At 44.0% G+C, this 10892-nt stretch overlaps 2 protein-coding genes across 2 annotated transcripts; both read left to right on the forward strand.

Moving 5' to 3' along the window:
* Positions 1 to 1351: 1351 nt before the first annotated feature.
* LOC306747190 (tripartite motif-containing protein 16-like) lies at positions 1352 to 3001 on the forward strand (the record flags this gene model as incomplete). The annotated part of the gene is made up of 1 exon (XM_079230212.1): positions 1352 to 3001. One exon carries the CDS (start codon positions 1352 to 1354, stop codon positions 2999 to 3001), a length of 1650 nt encoding a protein of 549 aa, XP_079086338.1.
* Positions 3002 to 5503: 2502 nt separating this feature from the next.
* LOC306746505 (uncharacterized protein) lies at positions 5504 to 10892 on the forward strand (the record flags this gene model as incomplete). The annotated part of the gene is given in 3 exon segments (XM_079229427.1): positions 5504 to 7176; positions 9187 to 10512; positions 10514 to 10892. Coding segments are annotated over 3 exon segments (3378 nt in total).

A 10892-nucleotide genomic window follows, 5' to 3' on the forward strand; every position in this document is an offset into this window, starting at 1 on the left:
GACTGGATTACTGTAACTCCGTATTGGATCTCTCCAGTTGATCCAGAATGCTGCAGCTCGTGTACTAACGAGGACGCGGAAGAGAGATCACATTACTCCTTTACTAGCTGCTCTCCACTGGCTTCCTGTAATATCGAGAATCATATTTAAAATCCTTCTCCTTACCTACAAAGCCTTAACTGGTGATGCACCATCATATCTTAAGGACCTCATAGTGCCATATTACCCCACGAGAGCATTACGCTCACTGAATGCAGGGTTACTTGTGGTTCCCAGAGTGTTAAAAAGTAGGTTGGGGACTAGAGCTTTCAGTTATCGGGCTCCTCTTCTGTGGAATCAGCTTCCACTTTCAGTCCGGGGGGCAGACAGTCACCTCATTTAAGAGTAGACTCAAGACTTTCCTCTTTGATAGCGCTCATAGTTAGGGCTGTTTCAGGCTTATAGTTAGGGCTGGCTCAGGTTTGCCCTGGTCCAGCCCCTAGATATGCTGCTATAGGCCCAGACTGCTGGGGGAGCCTCTGTGCTTCCTTGTCTCAAATGCCCATGGATGGTGGCTGTCTGGAGCCGGTCCTGCTTGCTGCCATGGCCCTGCTGATGCCCGTCCTCTCTATCTCTTTCTGCTTCATGGATCGTGGACCATGCCTACTACTCGAATGAATATGAATAATTTCTGTCATATTCATGTAATGTGCTGTAACTCTGTTAAGTTGTTCATTCTGGTCACATGACATTTGTTGCTTCTGTCCATCCGGGGAGAGGGATCCTCCTCTGTTGCTCTCCTGAAAGTTTCTTCCTTTTTTTCCTGTGAAAGGGTTTTTACTATCTTTATTTGGGGAGTTTTTTCTGATCCGATGTGAGGTCCCGGGACAGGGATGTTATGTGTACAGATTGTAAAGCCCTCCGAGGCAAACTTGTATTTGTGATGTTGGGCTATATAAAATAAACTGAATTGAATTGAATTGAAAACTGTGGAGCCGTCTCCAAACCCCATTATTTTAAGGAGAGATTACCTTCTGAAAGTTAAAGTAATCCGTGTTTCGAACAGAGAAATTAACTCTATTCTCTCTCTCTCTCCCTCTCTCTCTTTCTCAGACTGCTTCTCTTCCTGGAATGAACCACAGCTTTAAAGCCGCTCCCTGTTCTTCTTGCTCTGCAACACAGCGAGCTCCGCTCTGACTGTATTTCCTGGTTCCCTCCTCTTCAGATCTACAGTTGTACAGATGGGTGTAACCAACATGGTGCTGAAGTGCAGCAGCTGACGTGCCCCGTTCACTGCAGAGACAGATCAGAGCTCAAAGTAGAGACGCTTCTGAGGAAGTTAAACTCAGACAGTCGTTGTCTTTGAGGTGAAATGGAGCAGAAAGGAGTTCAGCTGGACCGGGAAAGCAGGAGCAGCAGAAAGAAGGATCCGGTGACTCTTCCCTGTGGACACAACTACTGCATGAACTGTATTAAAGCCCACTGGGATGAAGAGGATGGGAAGAAACTCTACAGCTGCCCTCAGTGTAGGAAGACCTTCAGATGGAGGCCTGTCCTGCTGAAAAACACCATGTTAGCAGATTTAGTGGAGCAACTGAAGAAGACTGGACTCCATGCTGCTGCTGCTGATCACTGCTATGCTGGACCTGAAGATGTGGCCTGTGATGTCTGCACTGGGAGGAGACGGAAAGCCTTCAAGTCCTGTCTGGTGTGTCTGATCTCTTACTGTGAGAAACACCTTCAACCTCATCATGATGTTCCTCAATTAAAGAGACACAAGCTGGTGGAGCCCTCCAACAAGCTCCAGGAGAACATCTGCTCTCGTCACAATGAGGTGATGAAGATCTTCTGCCGTACTGACCAGCAGTGTATCTGTTACCTCTGCTTAATGGAGGAACATAAAGGCCACGACACAGTCTCAGCTGCAGCAGAAAGGACCGAGAGGCAGAGAGAGCTGGAGGGGAGTCGACTAAACATCCAGCAGAGAATCCAGGACAGAGAGGAAGACGTGAAGCTGCTTCATCAGGAGGTGGAGGCCGTCAATCTCTCTGCTGATAAAACAGTGGAGGACAGCGAGAAGATCTTCACCCAGCTGATCCGTCTCCTGGAGGAAAGAAGCTCTGACGTGAAGCAGCAGGTCAGATCCCAGCAGAGAACTGAAGTGAGTCGAGTCAAAGAGCTTCAGGAGAAGCTGGAGCAGGAGATCACTGAGCTGAAGAGGAACGACGCTGAGCTGCAGAAGCTCTCACACACAGAGGATCTCAACCAGTTTCTCCACAACTACCCCTCACTGTCACCACTCAGTGAGTCTACAGGCTCATCCAGCATCAACATCCGTCCTCTGAGATACTTTGAGGACGTGACAGCGTCTGTTTCAGAAGTCAGAGATGAACTACAGGACGTCCTGAGAGAGAAATGGACAAACGTCTCACTGACGGAGACTGAAGTGGACGTTTTACTGTCACAACCAGAGCCCACGACCAGAGCTGGATTCTTAGAGTATTCACGTAAAATCACACTGGATCCAAACACAGCAAACACACTGCTGTTGTTATCTGATGGAAACAGAAAAACAACTTCAATGAGTCATCAGTCTTATTCTCACCACCCAGACAGATTCACTGGATGCTTACAGGTCCTGAGTAGAGAGAGTCTGACTGGACGTTGTTACTGGGAGGTGGAGTGGAGAGAAGTAGTTCATATAGCAGTTGCATACAAGGATATCAGCAGATCAGGCAGCTGGGATGAATGTGTATTTGGACGAAACAACAAATCTTGGGCGTTATGTTGTAACCAAGATTCTAGTTCTAACCTTTTGTACAACAAAGCCCCAACTCCCGTTTCAAGTTCTCAGCCCTCCAGAGTAGGAGTGTACCTGGATCACAGAGCAGGTGTTCTGTCCTTCTACAGCGTCTCTGAAACCATGACTCTCCTCCACAGAGTCCAGACCACATTCACTCAGCCTCTCTATGCTGGACTTGGTGTTTATGATTCCTTTGCTGAGTTGTGTAAACTGAAATAGACAGAAGTCCTTGAAGGGTTCAACTCATGTAGTCTCCATGTTTGTGGCTGACAGCTGATTGTTGAGGCGTTTCTTCACTGCAGAGATCAGCTGTTGTTTCTCTGCAGGAACATTTAAACTTCTCTGAGCTCTAAATGTCTGATGAATATTTGCATTGATGCTTTTTAATATTATTTCTCTTCCACTGCATGTTTCTGAAGAGAGAAAGCAGCAGACCTTCATTTATCTGAGATCTTTGTTCTCTTTGTGTGTATTTGCAATGGAGTCTTTAATTACATGTATTTGTTTGGCAGACATATGAGCTATTATTAAACTTTAATGATCATTATCACAATCAACGAGGAGATAAATAATTATTCTCTTTAGTATAAATGAGATTCTGGTCAAACTGATTGATTGTGTGGATGAATCTGAACATGAAATCATTGATCAAGAGTCATTTCATAGACTTTACTGATGGGATGTGAGAACAAACTGAATGTTTACAGGATGAATAAACAAATATGAGCATAGTTTATTATTCTTGTCTTCATTCCAGGGTTTCATGCAAAGCTGATGTATAAAATATGAAAATCATATGAGAGCATAACTGAGTCAGTTCTCCTGTACAGGCATGCTTCCACCAACTAAATATTTAAATATTATATTTCAGTGTGATGTTTTAGTATCAACATGATTCTTTCCAATCGTCAGTGAAACTTGAATCCTGTTAATCGTTTGATGAAAATATAAAAGTTTGAGTGTGATCTCTGTTGATTAGTTGTGAACAAAGATAAAAGGATGCTTCTGATTAAATTAGAACAAAGTAAAGTTGATCAATGCTATAGGTTTATTTTATGACATCAATCAACAACAACTGCATAATCAGCTGATCTGGTTCATTCATTTCGTTCTTGATTATATTTTTTATGCTATTATTGCAGGATTCTGTGGTGTATTGATCACATTCACGTTATATGGTTGTTATGATTACTAATGCTTTTTGGACCTCAGGAACCACCGTCCTTTTCTAGGTTTGTATCGCGCATGCGCGGTAACGACTGAAGTTATTCATGTCCGGATAAAGTAAACAAACGCCAGCTCGTCCGTTCACTACAGAACTGAACGTTTCTAGCAGGAGGGAGACACTCGGTGTCAGTACGAGTGAGTACGATGAACCTGTTGGGAAGAATTGACGAGTTAAAGCCAGAAAATGAACAACGGTCAGCGGGCTTAGAACAGATGAACAGTTCTTTGAAGCTAATGACGTAGCCGCGCTTCTCACGCTACTTACGCGCGTTTGAGAAGTCTCGTGCAGCCCGGAAAGCCAAAAGATAAGACATGTGATGACATAGTGGCCATCCTAAAGGAACATTATGAGCAGAAAGCCTTTATTGGGAGCAGAGAGGTTTCGTTTTAACCGGTGTAGCCAAAAAGCTAACCAGCCGGTGGCCCAGTATGTAGCCGAGTTGAAACGATGCGCAGCTAACGATGCGCAGCTAACTCATCACCACAAGACTTCATAGACACGTACACTATAAGTACTTCTGCTTAAAATTACAAACTATTTAAAGTTAATAATTGTTTAGTCGACTTTTCATATGAATACAAACAAATGTGTTGGTGTCATTTAAACAAATTAATGAATTACATTCTGAAGTTATGAGTGTGGTCTGAACTTTACATACATATATATAATATATAAATATGTATAGTAGTAAGTAGTGTTGTGTACCTCAAGTTTTCAGAAAGCGGCTAAAGGTTTTCAGAATATACACCCAAATAAATACCTGATTAAAGTACTCATTACTGTAATCTAATATCTTCAATGAGTTAAAGTCCCTGTGGTAATATTCTTAAAGGTACAGACCCAACCCTGGTTACAAACTAAAAACAAGGTTTGGACACAACTGTAAAAATCTACTGAAGATTTAACATTTCATAGTGAGTGAATATTTCATCTATACTAACTCTAAATATATACGTCGTTAAAATATGATGGGAGCAGCCGCACAATCTTCTGATAATTGATTTAGTCAATTCCTCAGATTAATAACGTGCACACACACCTCAGTTTAACAGGTGGCTGCTTGTTGTATTTGGTATTTGGTGGATTTTCAGACAAAGACAACGAGCAGCAGAACATTTCCAACATGACAAGTTTATTGATCTGCAAAGTCTCTGTTTTTTACAAAAGCATGAGGAGAACGAAAAAGAACATTTGGAGAAGTCTTTACTAAACCAGTGCACGTCGTCATTGAGACACAAAGTTGAGTCAAATACAAGTGCTGCTGTTTTTTTTACCTTCTGAAAGTTAAAGTAATCCATGTTTCTTACAGATAAATTAACTCTATTGTCTCTCTCTCTTTCTCAGACTGCTTCTCTTCCTGGATTGAACCACAGCTTTAAAGCCGCTCCCTGTTCTTCTTGCTCTCCAACACAGCGAGCTCTGCTCTGACTGAGCTCAAAGTAGAGTCGCTTCTGAAGAAGTTAAACTCAGACAGTCGTTGTCTTTGAGGTGAAATGGAGCAGAAAGGAGTTCAGCTGGATCGGGAAAGCTTCTCTTGTTCCATCTGTCTGGATCCACTGAAGGATCCGGTGACTATTCCCTGTGGACACAGCTACTGCATGAACTGTATTAAAGCCCACTGGGATGAAGAGGATAGGAAGAAACTCCACAGCTGCCCTCAGTGTAGGAAGACCTTCAGACCGAGGCCTGTCCTGGTGAAAAACACCATGTTAGCATTTTTGGTGGAGCAACTGAAGAAGACTGGACTACAAGCTGCTCCTGCTGATCACTGCTTTGCTGGACCTGAAGATGTGGCCTGTGATTTCTGCACTGGGAGGAGACGGAAAGCCTTCAAGTCATGTCTGATGTGTCCGGCGTCTTACTGTGAGAAACACCTCCAGCGTCATTATGACGTTCCTCCATTAAAGAGACACAAGCTGGTGGAGCCCTCCAACAAGCTCCAGGAGAACATCTGCTCTCGTCACGATGAGGTGATGAAGATCTTCTGCCGTACTGATCAGCAGTGTATCTGTTACCTCTGCTTAATGGATGACCATAAAGGCCACGACACAGTCTCAGCTGCAGCAGAAAGGACCGAGAGGCAGAGAGAGCTGGAGGGGAGTCGACTAAACATCCAGCAGAGAATCCAGGACAGAGAGGAAGACGTGAAGATGCTTCATCAGGAGGTGGAGGCCGTCAATCTATCTGCTGATAAAACAGTGGGGCACAGCGAGAAGATCTTCACCCAGCTGATCCGTCGCCTGGAGAAAAGAAGCTCTGATGTGAAGCAGCAGGTCAGATCCCAGCAGAGAACTGAAGTGAGTCGAGTCAAAGAGCTTCAGGAGAAGCTGGAGCAGGAGATCACTGAGCTGAAGAGGAACGACGCTGAGCTGCAGAAGCTCTCACACACAGAGGATCTCAACCAGTTTCTCCACAACTACCCCTCACTGTCACCACTCAGTGAGTCTACAGACTCATCCAGCATCAACACCCGTCCTCTGAGATACTTTGAGGACGTGACAGCGTCTGTTTCAGAAGTCAGAGATAAACTACAGGACGTCCTGAGAGAGAAATGGACAAACGTCTCACTGACGGAGACTGAAGTGGATGTTTTACTGTCACATCCAGAGCCCACGACCAGAGCTGGATTCTTAAAGTATTCACGTAAAATCACACTGGATTCAAACACAGCACACACATGGCTGTTATTATCTAATGGGAACAGAAAAGCTAAATCAGTGAGAAAACATCAATCGTATTCAAGTCACCCAGACAGATTCACTGAATGTCGTCAGGTCCTGAGTAGACAGAGTCTGACTGGACGTTGTTACTGGGAGGTGGAGTGTGGAGGAGAAGTTGATATAGCAGTTGCATACAAGGCTATCATGAGAGAAGGCAGCACGGTTGAATCTGTGTTTGGACGAAACAACAAATCTTGGGCGTTATGTTGTGACCGAGATGATAGTTCTTGCTTTTGGTACAACAATGATGTAACTCCCGTCTCAGGTCCTCCGTCCTCCAGAGTAGGAGTGTACCTGGATCACAGAGCAGGTGTTCTGTCCTTCTACAGTGTCTCTGAAACCATGACTCTCCTCCACAGAGTCCAGACCACATTCACTCAGCCTCTCTATGCTGGAGTTGGTTTTTATTCTTATGGAACCACTGCTGAGTTGTGTAAACTGAAATAGACAGAAGTCCTTGAAGGGTTCAACTCATGTAGTCTCCATGTTTGTGTCTGACAGCTGATTGTTGAGGCGTTTCTTCGCTGCACAGAGATCAGCTGTCGTTTCTCTGCATGAACTTTAAACTTCTCTGATCTCTAAAGGTCTCATGAATATTTGCATTGATGCTTTTTAATATTGTTGTTTCTCTTCCACTGCATGTTTCTGAAGAGAAAGCAGCAGACCTTCATTTATCTGAGATCTTTGTTCTCTTTGTGTGTATTTGCAATGGAATCTTTAATTACATGCATTTGTTTGGCAGACCTTTGAGCTATTATTTAACTTTAATTATCATAATCATAATCAATGAGGAGATAAATCATTATTCTCTTGAGTATATGAGATTCTGGTCAAACTGATTGATTGTGTGGATGAATCTGAACATGAAATCATTGATCAAGAGTCATTTCACAGACTTCACTGATGGGATGTGAGAACAAACTGAATGTTTACAGGATTAATAAACATGAGAAAGGTTTTTTCTTCTTGTCTTCATTTCAGGGTTTCATACAAAGCTGATGTATAAAATATGAAACTCATATTATTGCATGATTCTGTGGTGTATTGACCACATTCATGTTATATGGTTGTTATGAGTACTAATGCTTTTTGGACCTCATGAACCACCGTCCTTTTCTAGGTTTGTATCGCGCATGCGCGGTAACGACTGAAGTTATTCATGTCCGGATAAAGTAAACAAACGCCAGCTCGTCCGTTCACTACAGAACTGAACGTTTCTAGCAGGAGGGAGACACTCGGTGTCAGTACGAGTGAGTACGATGAACCTGTTGGGAAGAATTGACGAGTTAAAGCCAGAAAATGAACAACGGACAGCGGTCTTAGAACAGATGAACAGTTCTTTGAAGCTAATGACGTAGCCGCGCTTCTCACGCTACTTCCGGGCGTTTGAGAAGTCTCGTGCAGCCCGGAAAGCCAAAAGATAAGACATGGGACGACATAGTGGCCATCCTAAAGGAACATTATGAGCAGAAAGCCTTTATTGGGAGCAGAAAGGTTTCGTTTTAACCGGTGTAGCCAAAAAGCTAACCAGCCGGTGGCCCAGTATGTAGCCGAGTTGAAACGATGCGCAGCTAACGGAGTTCAACCTGGACTCATCACCACAAGGCTTCATAGACACGTACACTAAGTACTTCTGCTTAAAATTACACACAATTTAAAGTTAATTATTAGTTTACCTTTCATATAAATACAAACAAATGTTGCTCTCAATTAAAAACATGATGAATTCAATTCTGAAGTTTTGAGTGTAGTCTGAACTTTACATACATGTATGTAATAGTTAAAGTCCCTGTGGTAATATTCTTAAAGGTACAGACCCAACCCTGGTTACAAACTAAAAACAAGGTTTGGACAAGACAAAACTGTAAAAATCTACTGAAGATTTAACATTTCATGGCGAGTGAATATTTCATCTATACTAACTCTAAATATTTACGTCGTTAAAATATGAATGGAGCAGCCACACAATCTTCTGATAATTGATTTAGTCAATTCCTCCGATTAACAACGTGCACACACACCTCAGTTTAACAGGTGGCTGCTTGTTGTATTTGGTATCTGGTGGATTTTCAGACAAAGACAACGAGCAGCAGAACATTTCCAACATGACAAGTTTATTGATCTGCAAAGTCTCTGTTTTTTACAAAAGCATGAGGAGAACGAAAAAGAACATTTGGAGAAGTCTTTAAATAAACCAGTGCACGTCGTCATTGAGACACAAAGTCGGGGCGATCGAGTCAAATACAAGTGCTGCTGTTTTTTTTACCTTCTGAAAGTTAAACTAATCTGTGTTTCTAACAGATAAATTAACTCTATTCTCTCTCTCTCTCTCTCTCTCTCTCTCTCTCTCTCTCTCTCTCTCTCTCTTTCTCTATCTATCTCTCTCTGACTCTTCTCCTCCTGGAATGAACCACAGCTTTAAAGCCGCTCCCTCTTCTTCCTGCTCTCCAACACAGTGAGCTCCGCAGACAGTCGTTGTCTTTGAGAGGTGAAATGGAGCAGAAAGGAGTTCAGCTGGGCCGGGAAAGCTTCTCTTGTTCCATCTGTCTGGATCTACTGAAGGATCCGGTGACTCTTCCCTGTGGACACAACTACTGCATGAACTGTATTAAAGCCCACTGGGATGAAGAGGATGGGAAGAAACTCCGCAGCTGCCCTCAGTGTAGGAAGACCTTCAGACCGAGGCCTGTCCTGCTGAAAAACACCATGTTAGCAGATTTAGTGGAGCAACTGAAGAAGACTGGACTACAAGCTGCTGCTGCTGATCACTGCTATGCTGGACCTGAAGATGTGGCCTGTGATTTCTGCACTGGGAGGAGACGGAAAGCCTTCAAGTCCTGTCTGGTGTGTCTGATCTCTTACTGTGAGAAACACCTTCAGCCTCATCTTGATGTTCCTCAATTAAAGAAACACAAGCTGGTGGAGCCCTCCAACAAGCTCCAGGAGAACATCTGCTCTCGTCACGATGAGGTGATGAAGATCTTCTGCCGTACTGACCAGCAGTGTATCTGTTACCTCTGCTTAATGGAGGAACATAAAGGCCACGACACAGTCTCAGCTGCAGCAGAAAGGACCGAGAGGCAGAGAGAGCTGGAGGGGAGTCGACTAAACATCCAGCAGAGAATCCAGGACAGAGAGGAAGACGTGAAGCTGCTTCATCAGGAGGTGGAGGCCGTCAATCTCTCTGCTGATAAAACAGTGGAGGACAGCGAGAAGATCTTCACCCAGCTGATCCGTCTCCTGGAGGAAAGAAGCTCTGACGTGAAGCAGCAGGTCAGATCCCAGCAGAGAACTGAAGTGAGTCGAGTCAAAGAGCTTCAGGAGAAGCAGGAGATCACTGAGCTGAAGAGGAACGACGCTGAGCTGCAGAAGCTCTCACACACAGAGGATCTCAACCAGTTTCTCCACAACTACCCCTCACTGTCACCACTCAGTGAGTCTACAGGCTCATCCAGCATCAACATCCGTCCTCTGAGATACTTTGAGGACTTGACAGCGTCTGTGTCAGAAGTCAGAGATGAACTACAGGACGTCCTGAGAGAGAAATGGACAAACGTCTCACTGACGGGGACTGAAGTGGATGTTTTACCATTACAACCAGAGCCCACGACCAGAGCTGGATTCTTAGAGTATTCATGTGACATCACACTGGATCCAAACACAGCACACACACGTATATTGTTATCTGATGGGAACAGAAGAGCAACCTACATTGATCAACATCAGTCTTATTCTCACCACCCAGACAGATTCACTGGATGCTTACAGGTTCTGAGTAGAGAGTCTGACTGGACGTTGTTACTGGGAGGTGGAGTGGGATGGAGGAGAAGTTGATATAGCAGTTGCATACAAGGATATCAGCAGATCAGGCAGGGGGGGTGAATGTGATTTTGGACGAAACGACAAATCTTGGGTGTTATATTGTTACAGAGATGATATGTATTGCTTTTTGTACAACTCTGTCGAAACTCACCTCTCTGCTCCTCGGTCCTCCAGAGTAGGAGTGTACCTGGATCACAGAGCAGGTGTTCTGTCCTTCTACAGCGTCTCTGAAACCATGACTCTCCTCCACAGAGTCCAGACCACATTCACTCAGCCTCTCTATGCTGGAGTTTGTTTGTGTTTTTATGATGCCACTGCTGAGTTGTGTAAACTGAAATAG

The sequence above is a fragment of the Taurulus bubalis genome, assembly GCF_910589615.1.
Source record: "Taurulus bubalis genome assembly, chromosome: 14".
NCBI lineage: Eukaryota > Metazoa > Chordata > Actinopteri > Perciformes > Cottidae > Taurulus > Taurulus bubalis.